General features: G+C 38.3%; 1 protein-coding gene across 1 annotated transcript in view; it reads left to right on the plus strand.

The window, feature by feature from the left end:
• LOC115290604 (phospholipid-transporting ATPase IB-like) overlaps window positions 1-21,608 on the plus strand; it is a 190,457-nt gene that overhangs the window by 78,705 nt on the left and 90,144 nt on the right. Inside the window, exons 23-26 of the mRNA XM_029938483.1 lie at window positions 2,390-2,474; window positions 4,253-4,392; window positions 11,546-11,684; window positions 18,296-18,360. Of these exons, the coding sequence (XP_029794343.1) occupies window positions 2,390-2,474; window positions 4,253-4,392; window positions 11,546-11,684; window positions 18,296-18,360 (429 nt within the window). The remainder of the gene's footprint in view (window positions 1-2,389; window positions 2,475-4,252; window positions 4,393-11,545; window positions 11,685-18,295; window positions 18,361-21,608) is intronic.

Genomic DNA, 21,608 nt, shown 5'->3' on the forward strand with positions numbered 1-21,608 from the left:
GATCCTTTTTATGTACAGTTGGATTCAATTTCCTAAAATTTTATTTATAATTTTTGCATCTGTTTTCAAAAGGGACAGGGATCTTTAATTTTCTCTTTTTGTAATCCCTTTGTGTGATTTTTAATGCTGGGCTTGGGAAATTAATGGGGAGTATTCCTTCCTTTCAGTTCTGGAAAAAATGTGTGTAGAATTGGCATTATTTGTTCTTTAAATGTTTGCTAAAATTTATCAGAAAGCCATCTGGACTGGAGGGTAGGCTAGCTAGTTTTTGGTTTTATTGATCTTCCTGAAGAAAGTGCTTTCAGATTTGATTTTTTTCAATGTTTCTGTTTTCTATTTCATTAATTTCTACTCTTTATTATTCCCATTCTTTTGCCTACTTGTGATTTCATTTGCTCCTCTTTTTCTAGGTTCATTTTATTTTTTTATTTTAGAGAGAGGGAGAGAGAGTGTGAGCAAGGGAGAGATGCAGAGGGAGAGAGAGAATCTTAAGCAGGCTTCACGTTTAGTACAGAGCCCAATGTGGGGCTAGTCCCACCACCCTGGGGTCGTGACCTGAGCCAACATCAAGAGTTAGACACTCAACTGACTGAGTGACCCAGGTGCCTCAGTCTTTTTATAATTTCTTAAGGCAGAACTTGATTTGAGACCTTTTAAAAAAAATACATTTAATCCTATACATTTCCTAATTACTGCATTAGCAGCATGTCATAAATTTTGAGGTGCTGCATTTTCATCTTCATTCATTCAAAATATTTTAAGTTTTGATTTCGTCTTTGACCCTTGGGTTCTTTTTAAGTGTGTGTTTTTAAATATTTGGGCATTTGCCAGAGCTATTTTTTTAATTGACTTATAAGATCATTCCATCTTAGTGGAGAACATCCTTTATGTAACTTGAATCCTTTATTTTACTGGGACTTGTTTTATGGCTCATATTATGACCTACCTAATGCTAAATGTCTTATATGCATGTAAAAAGCCTTAGTATTCTGCTGTTTTGGAGGTAAAATAGTTTATAACTATTAGTTAAGTGGTCATTCAAATCTTTCATATCCTTGATAACTCTTTGTCTGCTTGTTCTATCAATGATTAAAAGGGGGATATTAAAATCCTCAATATCATTGTGTGTGGATTTGTGATTTTCATCTTCAGGTTCATTTAGTTTTTCCTTCATGCATTTGCTTCTATTAGTTTAAGCTTCATTTTGAAGCTATGTCATTAGATGTATAAACATTGAGGATTGCTTATTCTTCTTGATAAAATTGATGCTTTCATCAGTGCAAAATGATTTTCCTTATCCCTGCCAATTTATTTCCACTCTGATTCTTTGTTGTCTGGTTGTAACATAGCCATTGCAGGCTTCTTTGCTAAGTGTTGCTATGGTATATCTTTTTCTTTCTTTTTAACCCATTTGTGTTGTTACATTTAAAGTATGATTCTTGTAGGAAGCATGTAGTTGGTTTGTGTGTTTTTTATCCATCCCAGAAATCTCTGCCTTTTAACTGGATATTTAATCCATTTATATGTGTGCTTACTGATACAGCTAGGTGTAAATACATCATTTTGTCATTTATTTTCTATTTGTTCCAGTTCTTTTTTCCTTTATTCCAAGAATTACTTGAGTATTTTTTATTCCTATCTCTCTCCTTCTTAAAATTTTATTAGTTGCTTTAGGTCCTGTAGTGGGCATCTTTAATATATTACATTCTGTCTTGGAGGGATTATATACTATTTCACATATAGTATAAGAACCTTACGATTCTGTACTTGCATCTCTCTCCACCCAATCTTTGTGCCCTTGTCAGACATTTTAATTTTATAAATGTTATAAACTTCACACTATGTTGTTATTAATTTTGCTCAAGTAATTATCCTTTTTAAATAAAATAAGTAACAAGAAAAATGTTGTGTGTGACACACACTCATGTCATGATAACATTTTCGGTGCTCTTCAGACCCATGTTTCTGTTTGCTATAATCTCCTGTCTGACAGATTTGCTTCACCAGATCTTATAGCATGCATCTGTTGGCAGTAAGTTTTCTCAGACTGTGTATGTCTGGAAAATATTTTTATTTCCTCTTTATTTTCTCTCACCTTCATTTTGAAATAAATTTCTGCTGAATATAGGATTGTAGGTTGACAGTTTTTTCTTTCAGTTCTGTAAAGATTGTGCTTTACTGGCTTATCACTTGCATTGTCTTAGTGAAAAATCAGTTACCTCTTCTCCTCTGTATGTAACGTATCCTCTTTGGAATTGTGCCTTCCCCAGGACTGCTTGAGTTCCTTCACATTATTATATGTAACAATAAAATTATCATGCAGCAGTTAGAGTTTGGACTGCCAGGCTTAGATCAATGTTAGTCACAGGATCTATTTTTTTTTTAATAGGATACAGTGATTTATAAGAGACTTTCAGATGACTCTCTCTTTGTGAACGAGACATTAACCCATCTGGAATGTTTTGCCAAAGAAGGTAAGTGAAAATTGTTTAGAATGTTGTTTCCTTTTGAAATGATGTTCTTAAATATTGAAATTATAAACTGAATGTATGTCACTGATGCTTGGCCCGTAGATAGGCAAGGTTCACTCATATATGTGACTTTGTAAGGCCTTCTGTTTGCTTAAAAGTAAATGGTTCTTTGAACACATGTTGAGACATTATTAGTTTTCCTTCTTCCTTTCTCCACATGTTTTACGCTTATGAACAAACAGTAAAAAGTATATTTCTACTGTGAAGTTCTTCCTGTCTTCCAAAAGCAGTGTCTTCAAAGACGACTATTATCTGTTGCTATTTGTTGTTCAGGGAACTTGGCCCGTAATGGAGAAAAAGAGAGGCTTTTCTAGTATGTGTGGTACATTTCAAAGTTAGTTATTTTGTGCATATAGCTCAGGCTTTTCTAGTATGTGTGGTACATTTCAAAGTTAATTATTTTGTGCATAGACATAATCTATGTTTTCCTGCCATTCTCTTATTATCCTTCTGATTTTCACTTACCATCCATCTCTTAAGAAATAAAATTTCAAGGAGCGCCTGGGTGGCTCAGTCGGTTGAGCATCTGACTTTGGCTCAGGTCATGATCGCACAGCTTGTGAATTCGAGCCCCACATTGGGCTCTGTGCTGACAGCTCAGAGCCTGGAGCCTGCTTCAGATTCTGTGTCTCAGTCTCTCTCTGCCCCTCCCTTGCTCGCCTTTTGTCTGTTTCTCTCTCAAACATAAATATTTAAAACATTTTTTAATTAAAAAAAAGACATAACTTTTCATGAGTGAATTTTGAATAAGAACAGTATTCACTAAAAGGTTTATAGAAGTTGTGAAAAAGCAAGGTGTCATATCATTTAAGAGTAAAGCTAATAGTATCTGGAAGCTGTATTTCACTTTATCCTTTTAGTTTATAAGCTTCTGCTTCCCACAGCTGTGTGTCTTGCCTGGAAGTCTTGGTATTTTGCAAGGTTGCACTTTGGGCCTTTACTGCCATCTTAAAAATATATGCCTGTAGGCAGGTTACAATGGGTAGAAGCACATGGAAGTGTATTGTAATGGAGCTCAAAACAGAATAACAACATCGATAGCTTGTCTGCATAGAGTTAGTTTCTAGGGGATCCTCAACTATTTGAATGTTTTTCAGGGGTTAGCCTAGAATATTAGAGCACAATATGACTCCCAAATTTTTTTCCAATAAGTTTTTGCAAAATGGGGTTTAAATTAGTATTCTGTTATTTTAACAATTATTTGGCTTACTTTGAAGTTGAAAAACCAAAACCCCATTCTTTTTTCCTTCCTTCAACAACTAACTATTGAGTATTTATTAAGTGTCATGCACTGGTGCAAGCTTTCAGGACCGAGGTGAACAAAACATAGCTCATGCCTAGAAGGAATTAGCCAATAATAGGTAATGTCAGGAGGGTGATAAGTGCTATGGAGAAAATTTAGGCAGGATAAGGGGGAACAGAGTGGACAGTTATAGGGTGAGTTAGGCAGAGACTGAAGGAAGGGAAGGAAAAGAGAACCACGTGGCTTTCCAGGGCAAGTATTCCAGTTCAAGGGCAGAACAAGTGCAAGTAAGAAGACCAGTAGACAGGACAAAACGCAATGTGGAGGGGAGGACATAAGATCAGTAAGGTAGCCAGGGACAGGTCAGGTGGGGCCATGTGACGGACTTCACATTCCCATGACTTCTAAAAACACTTTTGGATTTTTTTTCAAATTCTCTACTCCTCCCCGATCAGGTTTATTCCATTCTTTCTTACAGGGCTGAGAACTCTCTGCATTGCCTATACAGATTTAACTGAGAAAGAATATCAACAGTGGTTGATTGAGTATAAAAAAGCAAGTACAGTTATACAAGACAGAATGCAGAATTTGGAAGAATGTTATGATAATATTGAAAAGGTAACATAACTCATGTGTACTCTACATGCCAAGTTAAATATATGAAAATATGCAACTTAGCAATGTTTTCGTGTCTTGATGTAATTTCAAAAACTCAGTTAAATTATCTTTTTCTTCAGAAGTATAAATCTTATACTGAGAATTCATAAAATGTATCTTGTACAATATTCAAAATATTTCTTTTTCCAAATCATATACTAATCACTTCAACCTTATCCTTTTTTAAATTTTTATTTATTTAAAAAAGTTTTTTAATGTTTATTTATTTTTGAGAGAGAGAGAGACAGAGCATGAGCAGGGGAGGGACAGAGAGAAAGGGAGACACAGAATCTGAAGCAGGCTCCAGGCTCTGAGCTGTCAGCACAGAGCCCGATGTGGGACTCAAACTCATGGACCACGAGATCATGACCTGAGCTGAAGTAAGATGCTTAACCAACTGAGCCACCCAAGCACCCCCTTTATTCTTTTTTTTTTTTTTAAATAACTTTTCCCATTCCAAAAGAAATGTTTTTTTACATATATCTACTATTTAGAATAGTAAATAGTAATCATCTGTAACATTGGGCTAATGACTAAGTTCTAGTGTCTAATCTCCCAGTCTCTTTCTTCACATATATGTATTGTATATGTGGTGCTCCAATGTACGTATTTAATACACATACACACATTTTTCCCATAAAAATTAAAAATAAAAATCTCCATGCCCCCCACCAAAAAAAATCTCCATCTAATTGTCCCCATGAAAATACTGCTTGAATCATGAACATTTTTGCTTTGCAATAAATTGGGATACTTTTCCAAACCACTGAATATTCTCCTGTTATTTTCTGGGATTAGTCCATGGTGTTTCGTTACGTAGATGGAGTTACTTTTGTTGTGCTCTTCTCTTGTGGTTACTGTTCCAGGGGCTATCTTGCACCCCAGACTGTTGAGTGTCACTTGAGAGTCATTGTGAATTTGCTTGTTGTGACCTTAGAGATTTTATGGTTCCTGGGTCCATTCTTTTTTTAATTAATGAATTAATTTTAAGTGTACATCCAAGTTAGTTAACATATAGTGTAACAGTGATTTCAGTAGATTCCTTATTGCTCCCTACCCACTTAGCCCATCCCTCCTCCTACAACCCCTCCAGCAACCCTCTATTTGTTCTCCATATTTTAAGAGTCTCTTGTGTTTTGCCCCCCTCCATGTTTTTACATTATTTTTGCTTCCCTTTCGTATATTCATTTGTTTTGTATCTTAATGTTCTCATGTGAGTGAAGTCATATGATATTTGTCTTTCTCTGACTAATTTTGCTTAGCACGATACCCTCTAGTTTTATCCACAGAGTTGCAAATGGCAAGATTTCATTCTTTTTAATTGCTGATTAATACTCCATTTTATATATACACCACCTCTTCTTTATGCATTCATCCATCAATGGACATTTAGGCTCTTTCCATGCTTTGGCTGTTGTCAGTGGTGCTGCTATGAACACTGGGGTGCGTGTGCCCCTTTGAACCAGCACACCTGTATTCTTGAGTTCATTCTTAGTTTCTTGACTTGGGTTCTTTTGTCATTTGATTCCATGAACTCTGCATTTCATTCCTGCAGGAGCACCACCAGAGCAGATTTAGACTGGAGGAGGGGAGGGTTTCTTGACATCATTGGGTCCATCTTTTTTTCAAAGTCCTATGTTGAAAGATTAGGAACCTAACCTTGCTTTACACCAAGTGCATGAATGTGCTGCAGTAGCTCCCATGGGTGGTCCTCTGCATCTGTTGACAGCACAGCAAAGAGACTAACTGATTTATGTAACCCTCCTCTTCCTTATGTTCCCAGCAACTCGTCTGCTGCTCCCACCCATTGGGAAGAAATTGGGGCAGTTGAAAATTGGCCTCTGGAACTTTTCAAGTTCCAGTTTCAACAGTTCAAGACTGGACAAGCATTATTATGCTATTCTTTTTCAACCAAACTGATATGTTTTATATTTTAGTTTTAAGTTTCAGTCTGTAAGTCATAAGTGGGAAAAGAGTAAGGAATTCATAGGATGAGAAAAAAAAAAAAACAAGTACATTTGCCTTTGCCAGGTATGTGAGGTGGGTGGCAAGGTCAAGGAGTGGGGACCCTCAAGCTGACTGGCTCACTCATGTTATCCGGCGTTATCACTGGAGGTCATCAGCTGAGACTCCAGCATGTACACAGTGCCTGGCAAACAGTTGGTGTTTAGAAAGTATTAGTTGAATAGATGAATGAAATATTGGGGGTTGAATATTTTAGGCTTCTCTGCTTCCAATGAATGTAGGTAACTTTGTAATTGGCAGGACATGATGTGGACTGCTTGGTATTCTTTTCCTTAAACTTCAAGGGTTGGTAAGAAAATGGTAAGAGGGCTATCATGGGCCAGTTTTTCCCATCTGGTCTTGGTGGTTTTTGACCTGGGTGAGTGCCATATTATATTTTAAAGACTCCCTGTGTACCCGTTGCTAGCAACAAGCTGCATACAGTACTTGGAAAGTCTAAATGGAAACCTAATCAGTTTTAGACACTTTAACAAAGCACTATTGTACTATTTAACAAAAAACTGGATTTTCTCTCCATGACTTTGAGTTTAAAAAGTGCAGGACTCTGGGGTGCCTGGGTGGCTCATTTGGTCAAGCACTTGACTTTGGCTCAGGTCATGATCTTGTGGCTTGTGAGCTTACACCCACATCACACTGCTGACGGCTCAGAGCCTGTGGCCTGCTTCAGAATCTGTGTCTCCCATTCTCTCTCAAATAAACATAAAAAAAAGAATATTAAGAAGTACAGGAGTCAAAAAAACTCAATGACTTTGTTTAGTGTGACTAGGATGTCTCTGTAGCCTGAGTCATTATGCAAATGACAGGCTCTGTGATGCTAAAATGACACTGAAAATGGTCAGATATATTCATCCATGTCTTACTACCATCCCTTCCCTTTCACTCACAGTGTATAAACAGTTCACATATACTCCTTCTCTACCCCTTGCCCAGTTTCCTCTGTGATTAACATTTTACATCAGTGTGGTACATTTGTTACGGTTGATGAACCAATATTGATACATTATTAACTCCATGGTTTACATTAGAATTTGCTCTTGTTGTGCAGTTCTGTGGGTTTTGATAAATGCATGTCACTATCCACTCTGCAGTATCATATAGAAAAGCTTCAGTGCCTTACAGATTTGTGTTCACCTATTCATTCTTCCCCTTCCTCCTGAGCCGCTGGCAACCACTGACCTTGTTTTTTTGACTTACTCCTCATCCTCAGTTTTGCCTTTTGCAGAAGTTCATATAGTTGTAATCATAAGTAGGTAGCCTTTACAGATTGGCTGCTTTTGCGTAGGAATATGCATTTAAATTCCTTCATGTCCTTTAATGATGATAGTGCATTTCTTTTTATTTTTTGAATACTACTCTTTTGTGTGGATGTACCACAGTTTATCCATTCACCTACTGAAAGACATCTTGGTTTGCTTCCAAATTCTGGGAATTATGAAGAAAGCTGTTATAAATTTTAAGGCTATTTTTGTGTGTGTGTGTAGATGTAAGTCTTCAGATCATTAGGGTAAATACCAGGAAGCATGATTCCCCGAACATGTGGTAACACAATGTTTAGCTTTTCAAAGCTGCCAAACTGTCTTCCAAAATGGCTGTGAATTCCCACGAGCAACGAGTAAGACTTCTTGTTGCTTCACATTCTTGCCAGCATTTGGATTTGGGGCATTCTGATAGGTGTGTGGTGGTGCCTCACTGTTGTTTTAGTGTGCATTTCTCTGATGATATGTGATCTTCTCATAGGCCTGGTGATAACTGTGTATCTTCTTTGCTGAGGTGTCTGCTTCAACCTTTTGCCCACTTTTTAATTAGATTGTTGATTTTCTTACTGTCAAGTTTTAAGGGTTCTTTGTGTATTTGGTTACAAGTCCTTTATCAGAGATGGGTTTTAAAAGTATTTTTCCCCCGTTTGTTGATTGTCTTCTTATTATCTTAATAGTCGTTTTCACAGAACATGTTTTTTTGTTTTGTTTTGTTTTTCAAAGAGAGAAGGTTCCAAGTGAGTGAGGGGCGGAGAGAGAGAATCCCACAATGAAGTGGGGCTCATTTTTACTCCAAGCAGGAGTTAAGCTCACCTGAAGCAGGGCTCAAGCTCACCTGATGTAGGACTCAAACTCACCAACCGTGTGATCTTGACCTGAGCTGGTGTTGGATGCTTACCTGACTGAGCCACCCAGGTGCCCCTCTCAGAACATGTTTTTAATTTTCATAAAGTCTAAATATCAATTTTTTCTTTTGTGGATCATGCTTTTGGTATCTAAAAAGAACAACAACAACAAAACCAACAACAAACCCAAAGTTGTTTCAATTCTCTCCTTTTGTCTTAGAAGTTTTATGGTTTTGCATTTTACATTCAGGTCTATGATCCATTTTGAGTTCATTTGTATGAAAAGTGTAAGGTCATGTCTGGATTCATTGTATTGTGTAAATGTGCACGTCCACTTGTAGCACTATTTGTTGAAAAGGACTTCTCTGCTGAATTGCCTTTGTTGCTTTGTCAAAGATCAGTTGACTGTATTTGCGTGGATCTATTTCTGGGCTTTCTGTTTTGTTCCAATGGCCTATTTGTCCATTCTTTGAGCAATGACACACTACCTTGATTACTGTAGCTTTATAGTAACTCTTGAAATTGGGTGATGTCAGCTCCCTGACTTTGCTCTTCTTCAATATTATCTTGGCTAATCTAAGTCTTTGGTCTTTTAATAAAAACTTTAGAATCAGTTTATTGATATCCACAAAATAACTCTCTGTGATTGAGATAGAGATCACATTGAATGTATATAGCAAACTGAAAAGAACTGACATCACAACAGTACCAACTGTGAACCATGAGGTTTCCCACCCATGAACTTGATAGATCTTCCCCTTCTTCTTTTTTTTTTTCAAATTTTTAAATGCTTATTTATTTTTGAGATAGAGAGACACAGAGTGTGAGTGGGAGAGGGGCAGAGAGAGAGGGAGACACAGAATCTGAAGCAGGCTCCAGGCTCTGAGCTGTTAGCACAGAGCCCAATGTGGGGCTTGAACCCACCAACTGTGAGATCAGGACCTGAGCTGAAGTTGGCCGCCCAACCGACTGAACTACCCAGGCACCCCAGATCTTCCCCTTCATTTAGGTCTTCTCTGATTTCTTTCATCAGAGTTTTGTAGTTTTCCTCATATACATCTTGTAAATATTTTGTTAAATTTATACTTATATACACCCTTTAGATGCTAAAGTAAATGGTATTGTTATTTTATTTCAAATTCCAATTTTCATTGATTTTTGTATATTATGCACATATAATATTGCTATAATCACTCATTAGTTCCATTTGTTGATTCTTTAGAATTTTTCACATAAACAATTATGTCACCTGCAAATAAAGCCATTTTTATTTCTTCTTTCCAGGCCTTTTACCTCTTATTTCCTTGTCTTACTGTACTAGCTAGGACTTCCAGTATGGTGGTGAGTAGGAGTGGTACGAGGGACATCCTTACCTGTTCCCTGTCTTAAGGACAGAAGCATCTAGTTTCTCACTATTAAATACAACATTAGCTATAGACTTTTTAGTAGATGTTTTTTATTAAGTTGAGGAAGTCTTCCCTTTTCCAGGTTTGCTGGGAGGTTTTTTTTTCTTTTATGTTTATTTGTTTTTGAGAGAGCGAGTGAGAGAGAGAAAGTGTATTTCTATTCCCCCCACATCAAAACTAGAAGGGACTAGAGATGAGCATTCTCCTTGCCTCAGATTGATAGGCTCTGATGAGCCCAAGTTGATACATCTTTGATAAGGTAGGTTCCCTTCAGTACAGGCCCCTGTGAGGAGAACAGAATGATCTGGGAGTATTTCACAGTGTTTACTTTCCCCCTCCTCTTGCCATAATCAGGAAGGGATCCTTTTTATTCCTTGTTAGCTAAGTGTTTTTATCATGAAAAAGTTTAAAGCACTCTTTTTAAATTCCATGTTTCATACCTGGAAACATAAATCATTAATGAAAATACTTTTTGCTAGTTGTGGGAAATTTTACATTAAAATCCAAAGTTTCAATATAGAAATATCTTGAAGGTATTATAGTAGAAATGGGGCAAAAACAGAATGAAAATAAATAATGTCTAATAGGATTAATATGACTTGGAATGTTCAGCTGTCATTAAGAAGACTAAAAATTTTATGGTTATTTTAAAGTTTAATTTATAGTTTATATATGATAGTATCTCAAATTATTTCAATTCCACTGATCAGCACAGAATTAGCTTGTTTTATATCTTAATTTCACTTTAACAACTAATAGCAATGTAAAAAAAACCCTGGAACCTTTATACTGTGCTGGCTTCTGGGAAATAATTTATGTTTTACATAAACCTCTTTATCTACCTTTGAACTTCTGTTTGAATCTCTATAGTGATAGGGAAATAATTCACAGTAGAAACAAAAAATAAACCATCTGGTGCTAAGTAATTTATGGAGAAAAATTTGAAATTGTTTGTAAGGACTTCTGTCAATGGATGGGTGTATGGAATATATGGGAAACGCCAGTATTATTAAATGTGGTACTTCTCCTCAAAGCAACTTATGAACTTAATGTAATACAGGAACTCATATAGGAAGTGCATAAAACTCCCAACAGGATTTTTACAGAACTTGACCAGTTTGTTCTAAAATTCATACAGGAATAGAAGACCAAGAATGATGATAATAATTTTTGAAGAATAATAAAGGAAGGGGGCTTACCTCTCTAGACCTAATTCCCTAATTATAATCTGCAAGATATTATTCTACTCACTTTCTAAATGTTAACTCCCACAATAATTCTATGAGTCATTCCCCTTCTCCCCCGCCCCCAACCCCGCCCACCTTTTCCAGTTAATAGATGAAGAAATTCAGGCATGGAAATTTAATGTGGTCATGATCACTTGTAGATCATAACTATAGACTGACTAACAGACCCATGGAAGAGACTAGAAAAAAGTATATGTGTGTGTATACAGGTATGGGACTTCACATAATATGGAGAATGCATATCTTTTACCAAAATGTGCCCAATTTATTTCATTTTAAAATGTTTTTTTTATCTTAACTAGTAATGAAAAATATCTCTTTCAAAAAACATCTAGAAATTTCTGCTGCTTGGTGCCACAGCCATTGAAGATCACCTTCAAGCGCGTGTTCCAGAAACAATAACAACTCTACTGGAAGCAAACATAAAAATATGGGTCTTGACAGGAGATAAACAAGAAACTGCAATTAATATAGGTAATTGATACAAAGTTTTTACAAATATGGTTGAACAGGTATTCTAAATATATCTTTATCCATAAATATTTTGATTAAGAATATTCAGTTATTTTCCCCCCCAACCTCCAATGTCACTTTTTTTGGCCCTTTCCCCCTTAACTTTACTGCATGATTATGTCTTAGGGTGGAGGTGGAGGTATGCGGAATACAAGTAGAGATACTAACTGTTAGATGTGCATATTCAAACTTCAATGGGGACAAGGAATTGAAATTATTTTTTTTCATAATCCTCATGGTAGCTGGCTCTGTTTAGAATAACATATATGATAAAATGAGTCAGTGTGCACTGGATACCCTTAAATGTTGTCTCCACTCACTTGTTTATTCTACATTTATTCATTCAATGAATGTTGAATCCTTGCTAGATACCAGGAAAATCTAGGATCTGGGAGTAAAAAATACTCTCTGTCCTTATGAAATATATATACAAGTAGAGAAGATAAAATTAATAAGGAAATCACTGTGTGTTATGATATTAAAATCAGTAAAGTAAATCAGTAAAATCAGTAAAATCAGCTAAGAGTAAAAACAAAGAAAGGCATACCAAGAGGTAGAGAAGGTAATTAAATGGAACACCTGTTAAAGAGGTGACTTTCAAAGCAAATGGAAAGAGGGTGGTTCTTAGGATGAGTGTTCCAGGCAAGGAGTATAGTGAGCACGGTGGCCCTGGTCGGGCCTATGCCATGTTTGAGGAAACAATCAGAAGGCCAGGGTCATTGGAGTACAGGCAGCAAAGGAGAGAAGCTAGGGGATGAAGAGCTGGTCAGGCTGCAATTAGAAATGTGTACAGTTTCAAGCCGGAGAGTAAGATGATCTAATTTGTGTTTTAACAATATCTGTTGGCTACTATGTGGAGACTGGACTGAATGGAAGTCAGGAGATCAGGTAGGAAGCCTTTGTAGAAGTCTAGACAAGAGACAATGGTGATTTGCTCTAGAATGTAATGGGAAGGGTGAGGGAGGCACTACATTTGGGATACATTTGGTAGGCTGATGTGTCAGCCCTCACTGATGAGGGGGCAATGGGTACAGAGGAGCCTTCCAAAGAGTTTTGGTGTGAAGGGGAGCAGAGAAATAGGGTGTAGCTGGAAGAGAACCCAGAGTCAATGAAGGGTTGATTATTTTTGAAGGATCTATGTAACATCTTTAAACATCAACTTCTTGTCTATAAAGTGGGGATAATAATAGTTTTAGCCTCATAGGGCTGTTGTGAGGCTGCCTGGAGGTCATCTCTGTGAAGACCTTAGCTTGAGGTGCAGCATTTACATGTCCTTCATGAACACTAGATATTAATGTAATTTAAGGACTCCGAGGATGATGTAATCACTCATTTATCCACCTGGCAAATATTTGAAGACATACTATGCATATACCCTCCTTTTGCCCGCTCTGCCATATTTTGGCTTTCGTGTGACTTGCTGTGTTTGTTGATAACCGTGAACTCAATGACTACAGTAACTTAGTGTATATCCTGCAAAGGGGCTCAGCCGACCCAGCACCACAAAGGAGAATGGCTGCTCTCTTACTGTCTTCCCAAATTGCACCCAATCATTCTTTCCAGACGGACAACCCAAGGACTATTCGTTTTTCTTGAGCCTTCCACTGTTTCCTCAGCTCGGGACTGAAACCCCAGCTAGATGAGACATAGCCATTGTTGTTAGGAGGGGACTTTTTATCCTTATAGAATGAAACTTATTTTTGTTAGAAGTCTGTAATTTCCTTGAAGGATTCTTGGCTCAGAATAACTGGATTCTTAGAAAACTGTCATATTAAATTGCATCCATTAAAAAAAAATGTTTAGTAACTGGTGGACTTGAAGGAAGAAGGGAAACAAACTCTCTAGTTTCTTAAAGCAAGGCTTGCAAACATCTGGAAGAATCGGACAGGACAAGAGTGAGGGGCAGCACACATGGGCTGGAGGGGGAGTCCACGCAGTGGACACGCAGTGCATTCTTGACTTTCAGAAATGAGTGTTCACTGTTGGAACAGGTTCTTTGTTCTTAAAAGATAATTAAGAATTTTGTAGTTTGATGTCGTGTCCCACCCCGGCCAGCCGGGCGGAAAATCCTCGCGGGTTCTTTTCCTGAGGGAGGGAGAGAAAAACAGGGCAGGAGGGAGAGACGCAGAGAGTGAAGACAGCACACACTGTTTCCGATCAAGCCTCTGTCTCCTTTATTCTTCTTCTTCTCCCTCCAGAAATCATTGTCTCTTAAATAGCGATTTGGGGCAGGGAACTGACCCGGATCGGTTACCAGGTAACAGTCACATGAAATATCAAAAGAAGCGCCCAGACTTGCCTTTGCAATGCTGGGGAGGGGGAGCTAGCACTGAATAATCCAAAATGCGATTTTGATCTTTTGTGCACCTTGGCCACTCTACGTCTGGCCCAGCATGACAGACGCCAAAATTATTTTGACCAGGAAATGGCAATCTCCAGCCTCCAGATGCAAATCTTGTTTACTGGTTCACTCCCTGGAGAGTGATAATCCTTGCCTGAGGCAGCCAGGAACCGTGGCGGCTCCCGACAGTTTGATATGAAATATCTTGATGCATAGATGTTGGCTCAAATGTATAAAATTTTGTAAGGGCAAAGCAAAACACGGCTGTTGCCTGAATGTAGCCTACAGTCCCCTGACACCTTTGAGTACTGGGACCCCTTGTCATCCCTTAGAGGCTGCGCCAGCGACACCAACTAGAAATGGAGTCAGTGAACTTTCGTATAAACCCAGGACCCTGCTGACATAACTTGTTTTCTGAGAGGCTTCCTGGGCCTATTTTCTTTTCCAAGAAAAGCAATAGCCTTTGGTTAGAGAGCTCTCACCTTACTTTCATGAGTCTGAATGGCTGGGGAGTGGATTCAAAGAGAAAACAATGGAGCTGTGTCTGAGATACATCTTTGTATCTTTCAAAGATAATCTAGAGCCTAGTGGTTTATTTTTTTAAGCAGTTTATTGTCAAATTGGTTTCCATACAACACCCACTGCTCTTCCCCACAAGTGCTCTCCTCCATTACCACCACCTCTTCCCCCCCTCCCCCTTCAACCCTCAGTTCGTTTTCAGTAATCAATAGTCTCTCAAGTTTTGCATCCCTCTCTCTCCCCAACTCTGTTTCCCTCTTCCCCTCCCCCTGGTCCTCCATTAGGTTTCTCCTGTTTTCCTGTCAGACCTATGAGTGCAAACATATGGTTTCTGTCCTTCTCTGCCCGACTTATTTCGCTTAACATGACACCCTCGAGGTCCATCCACTTTGCTACAAATGGCCATATTTCATTCTTTCTCATTACCATGTAATACTCCATTGTGTATATATACCACATCTTCTTGATCCACTCATCAGGTGATGGACATTTAGAGCCTAGTGGTTTAAAATCGCGGACTTTGGAGTTACAAGAACCACGTTTTGAGCCCAAATCTTCTGCCTCTATAGTTACACGCTTGCACTTTTGTGGGCTTTTCTAACCCTCGGTTTCCTCATTAATAAAATGGAGATAACCGTGATTCCTCTGGTGCTTGTGACAATTAAATGAGATGTGTCTCCACAGTTCTTTCTGAAGCATTGGGTCCAGTGAGGGCTTTAGAAAAGCTGGCTGCTGCCTCCATGCATGCTGAGGCAGCTCTAATTACTGCCGTCTCTCAAGGAGCTCGGGTTGGCTAACCCTGTGCACTTATTAACAGTCTTGATACTGGTTACAAACAAAATTGGACTAAGGACTTGGTAGGAGGTTTACTTACTGATGTACTTTCAGGAGTCAGTATGTCAGGATTGGATTTTGATATTGGCCACAGGTGAAAAGGACTCCTGTCACGTTTGTTGTCTGTTTTCTATGACTACTTGTTCTATTAACTTCTGAAAGCTTTTTTTAAAATGTTTGTTTATTTTTGAGAGAGAGCCTGAATGAGCACAGGATGGGGGGGGGCAGAAAGAGAGGGAGACACAGAATCCAAAGCAGGCTGTAGGCTCTGAGCTGTCAAAGAGCACAGTATGAGCGGGGCTCAAACTCACAAACCATGAGATCATGACGTGAGCTGAAGTTGGATGCTTAACTGACCGAGCCACCCAGGCGCCCGCTGAAAGCTTTCCGATAACACAATTCAACACAGTCTGCTGCTTCTGGACCTCAGCAGCATCTATACTATTATATCTGGCTCACCGATATAATAGTTGTTGTGTGTGTTTTTTTCTCTTTTGTGTTAGCTTTGCTTTCTGAGGTTTTCAGAGGCTTATCACACATCTGTGGTAAATCTTCCTTTCCACCCAATACGATGCTGGGTACGAGTAGGCCATCAGTGCTTGCATACAGATTTGAATTTTCATCATCATATATGGAGAATTTTTTTTTATTCAAGTACTTTTTTTTGTTTCAAGTTTTTATTTAAATTCTAGTTAAAATACAGTGTTGTGTTGGTTTCAGGAGTAGAATTTAGTGGTTCATCACTTACATGTAACACTCAGTGCTCATTACCAGTACTCTCCTTAGTACTCCTCACCCAGTGAGCCCTTCCCCCCCCCCCCCCCCGGCCCCTGCCTCCCCTTCGGCAGCCTTCAGTTTGTTCTCTCTCATTGACAGTCTCTTATGGTTTGCCCCCCTCCCTCTCTCTTTTTCCCTTCCCCTGTTACATGTTTTGTTTCTTAAATTCCACATCTGAGTGAGATCGTATGGTAGTTGTCTCTCTCTGACTGACTTGTTTTGTTTAGCATAATGCACGCTAGCTCCATCCATGTCATTGCAAATGGCAAGATTTCATTCTTTTTGATGGCTGAGTAATATTTCATTATATGTATGTAGGTATATATCTGTATATATCACCTCTTCTTTATCCATTCATCTATCCATTCAATGGACTTTTGGACCTTTTCCATATTTTGGCCAATGTTGATAATGCTGCTGTAAACATCGGGGCACATGTGTCTCTGAACTGGTATTTTTGTATCCTTTGTGTATATACCTAGTGGTGCAACTGTTGGGTTGTAGGGTAGTTCTGTTAGTAACTTTTTGAGGAACGTCTACCTGGAGACTTTTTAGCCTTTGTTTACAGAGAGCCAGCAGCAGCAACAGCTTAGGGCAGAAGTCTCCTCTTGGCAGCACTGGAACCCACAGGTGGAGGCTGGTGTGCCTGTGTCCGGCACAAATACTAATTCTCCAACCTGCATACTGGTGCAGAAACTGCCAGCACCAGGCAGTTAACTTTGTCAGTAATGTGTTACAAAATAAAAGTGGAAACATGAACATTGCAATAAAGTGTATCAGGAAATCTTGGGGCACTTGCATGGCTAAGTTATTTAAGTGTCTGACTTCAGCTCAGGTCATGATCTCACGGTTTCTGGGATCAAGCTCCACATTGGGCTCTCTCCTGTCAGTGCAGAGCCTGCTTCAGATCATCTGTCCTCTCTCTCTCTCTCTGCCCCTTTCTCACTCCCTCCCCCTCTGAAATATAAATAAACATTTAAAAAATGTATCAGGGAATCTTTAGAATTCTTGGAAAAGTTTAGAATCTCTGGTTTTGAAAAACTGCTGTAGCAATGCAAAGCAAATATCCACAGGCTTCAAAATAGAAATTAGACTTAAAGATCACTGTATTCTTTGCGGGGGAAGAACCACTATTTACTTAGATGAACAAATAACTGATGAGGAAGATCATTTAAAGATGATTATTACCTGGGATGCCTAGGTGCTCAGTCGGTTAAGCATCTGCCTCTTGATTTTCGCTCAGGTCATGATCTCACAGTTCATGGGACTGAGCCCCATGTCAGGTTCTGCACTGATAGGATGGAACCTGCTTGGGATTCTCTCTCTCACTTTCTCTCTCTCTGCCCCTCCCCCACTTATGCTCTCTTTCTCTCACAACAAAAATAACTTAAAAAATTTAAAAGTGATATTGTATAAATCTGTTTAAATGTTTTTAATGTTTATTTATTTTTGTGAGAGACAGAGACAGAGTACGAGCAGGAGAGGGGCAGAGAGAGAGAGGGAGACACAGAATCTGAAGCAGGCTCCAGGCTCTGAGCTGCCAGCACAGAGACCAATGCGGGCCTTGAGCCCAGAGAACTGTGAGATCATGACCTGAGCCGAAGTTGGATGTTTAACCAACTGAGACATCCCTCTGAGGTGTATAATTTGATCATCACATTGAATGTTATTATGAGCATTGGGTGGGTTTATTTCTTTTAATCACAACTAGGATTTTATTAGTACAGTAGGAATAATATGCTGATATAGTGGCTTGATGCAACAGAACTTGGATTCCTCAGGACTTGGAATTCAGATAAAGCATGAACTGAATCTCATGTCACAGAGAGATAATAAAAATAAAGGTACAGATTTAGCCATTAGTTTTATGCTCCTTCCCAAGCTTTTCTACTTAAGTTGTTGATTAAGATAAAAATGAACCAGTGTTTCCGTTTTTTCCCTCCACAACCCTTGCACAATATTTGTGATAGACCACTAGACTTTGAACTGGTCATAAGACAGAGTTTGATGAAGAAAGAATATAGATTTTTTATTTAAAAAAATGAACTCATGGAAGTATTGAGTCTTCAAATACATGATCTCTTTATTTCTCACTTTGCAGCATATTCCTGTAAACTGTTATCAACCCAAATGCCTTGTATTCAACTGAATTCAAAGTCACTTGAGGTAAGTGATTTTTAAAAATTCCATTTAGGGGCGCCTGGGTGGCTCATCGGCTAGGCCTCCGACTTTGGCTCAGGTCAGATCTCACGTTCGTGGGTTCGAGCCCCGCGTCAGGCTCTGTGCTGACAGCTAGCTCAGAGCCTGGAGCCTGCTTCCAGTTCTGTGTCTCCTTCTCTCTCTGCCCCTCCCCCTCTTATGCTCTGTCTCTCTCTGTATCAAAAATAAATAAAAACATTAAAAAAATTTATAAAAAAAATATTCCATTTAATACAAGTGTACCCAACTTGTTCCTTGAGTGTTCTCCAACACCTTAAAATCTACAGTTGTATTGAAATCCCACCCAAGTCCTCTGGAACATTACCTCTGGTTCCCACATCTTGCCTCAGTCTTAGGCTAGTCCTTTCTCACCCTGTTCCCAGCACGTACCAAATATAGCACTCAGGTCCTTGATTTTAAAAATGAAAAAAAAAAAAAAAGGGAGAAAAGAAAAACATATGCATACAGCAGTACTTATCAGAAGTTTGAGTAGATGGGTGGCATTACGCTGCAAGAATGAAAGAACTTTGGAATCCAGTATTGAACATCCTGGCTCTTAAATGGTAAATGGCTACAGCTATTTATTTTCTGTTACATTTTTTTTACTGTATAATTTTCCTACTTGGTTTAAAGAATTTTAAATAGATTTTATCTATTCCATTTCAGTCTTCTTATTTTTTTAAATGTAGTTCTGAGTTTCTGACACATATCATTATTATTCTCCATGAAAAAACTTTAAAAATATTTCTACTGGGCAGATCAGTTGGCAATGAATTTTCTGTTTTTGTTTGAGAAAGTCTTTATTTCTCTTTCACATTTGCAGGATAATTGCACTGGATATAGAATTCTAGGTTGGTATTTCTTTTTCTTTCAACTCAGTGGTTTCAGATGAGAAACCTGCTATTTCTTACTTTATTCTTCCCTCTGGCTTCTTTAAATATTTCTTCTTTGCCTTTGATTTGAATATGATGTGCCTAGGTATAGATTTTTTTTTTTTTGGTATTTATCATGGTTGGTGTTTTTTTTTTTAAACTTTTAATGATTATTTTTGAGAGAGAGACAGAGCATGAGTGGAGGAGGGGCGAAGAGAGAGAGAAGGAGACACAGAATCTGAAGTAGGATCCAGGCTCTGAGATGTCAGCACAGAGCCCGACACAGGGCTCAAACCCCTGGACCACAAGATGATGACCTGAGTTGAAGTTGGATGCTTAACCAACTGAGCTACCCAGGTGCCCTGATCATGCTTGGTGTTTTCTAAGCTTCCTGGGTCTAGATTATATGTTTGCCATTAGTTTGGGAACATTTTTAGTCATTGTCACTTCAAATTTTCTATTCTGTTTTCTTACTCTTCTCCTTCTGGAATTCCAACATACTGCTGTATGTTAGATCTTTTAAATTGTCCCAAAGGTCTTCAATGTTCCATTTAGGACTTTTTTTTTTTCTAATTCTTTTTTATCTTTGTATTTCAGTTTAGGAAATTTCTGTTGACATAATTCAAGCTCATTAATTTTTAAACTGTGTTTGGTCTATTGTTGGGCTCCATAAGGTCAATCTTCACTTCTCTTACAGTGTTTTTATTTCTTAAGTGTTTCCATCACTCTGTGTAACTTTTGTTCTTTTATGTTGTCTATTTTTCCATTACAGTCCTTAACATATTAATCATAGTTACTTTATTTACTTTAAAAAAGGTTTATTTAATTAGAAAGAGTGTGTGAGGGAGGGGCAGAGATAATGGGAGAGAGAATCCCAAGCAGGCCCTGTACTATCAGCACAGAGTCCAGTGTGGGGACTCCATCTCACAAAGGGTGAGATCATGACCTGAGACAAAATCAAGAATCAGACACTTAACTAACTGAACCACTCAGGAGCCCCAATCATAGTTTATTTTGAATTTGCGGATACTTCCAAAATCTGTGTTATCTTTGAATCTGGTTCTGATGCTTGCTTTAGCTCTTCAGACAGTGCTTTTTCTTGCCTTTTAGCGTGTCTTGTAATTTTTGTTGAAAGCTGGACATGATAAATTTGATAATAGAAATTGAGCTAAAGGCCTTTAATGTGAAGTTTTATGGTAATCTGGCCATGTTTAATGTTTGCTGCAGCTGCACACACGAGAATTTCCAAAAAAATTTTTCCATAGAAATTCATAGGGATCACAAAAGACCCCAAATAGCCAAAGCAATCCTAAGAAAGAAGAACAAAGCCAGAAGCCTCATACTTCCTGGTTTCAAAATATATTACAAAGTTACAATTATTAAAACAGTATGGTACTGACATAAAGACAGAGAACAATGGGAAGGAGTAGAGAGTCCAGAAACAAACACATGTATATGGATCACAACAGTGTCAAGAATGCATGTTGGGGAGAGGATAGTCCCTTCAAAACATGGTGTTGGAAAAGCTGGATATCCACATTCGGAAGATTCGATCCTGTCTTAGTCCATTCTGGCTGCGCTAACAAAATGCCACAGACTGGGTAGCCTATAAAAAACAGAAATTTATTTCTCACAGTTTTGGAGACTGGGAAGTCCACAATTCACCCTCATGGTCATGTTGGTCATGTTTGTCATGTTCTGGTGAGGGTCATCTTTCTAGTCCGTAGCTGGGGCCTTCTGAGCTGTGTCCACACCTGGTAAAAGGGGCTAGGGATCTCTAGAGCCTCTTTCATAAACATCTTCATGACTTAATTACCTCTCAAAGGCCCCACCACCTAATATCACTGGGCATTAGGATTTGAACATATGAATTTGGGAGGCACAACCATTCAGACCATAGCAGACTCTTACCATACAGCATACACAAAAACCAAGTCAAAATGGATTAAGTACTTAAACAGAGACCCAAAACTATAAAGTCCTAGAAGAAATCGTAGAAGGAAACCTGCTTGACATTGTACTTGGCAATGATTTCTTGGATATGATACCAAAAGCACAGGCAATAAAAGAAAAATAGATAAGTAACATCAAACTAAAAATCTTGACTGTATTTTGTTAGTATTTGCTATATTGGAAATGGAATTGTGTGTATAGCTTAATTTTCCAATTATTTGCTCCTAAAATACCAAAATAAAGTTTATTTTTTAAGTTTATTTATTAATTTTGAGAGAGAAAGAGGGAGGAAGAGAGAGAGCACGAGCAGGTGAAGGGCAGAGAGAGAGAGAGAGAGAGAGAAAGAAAGAATCTCAAGCAGGCTCTGTCAGCAGAGAGCCTGATGCGGGG

The sequence above is a fragment of the Suricata suricatta genome, chromosome 4 (genome assembly GCF_006229205.1).
Source record: "Suricata suricatta isolate VVHF042 chromosome 4, meerkat_22Aug2017_6uvM2_HiC, whole genome shotgun sequence".
NCBI lineage: Eukaryota > Metazoa > Chordata > Mammalia > Carnivora > Herpestidae > Suricata > Suricata suricatta.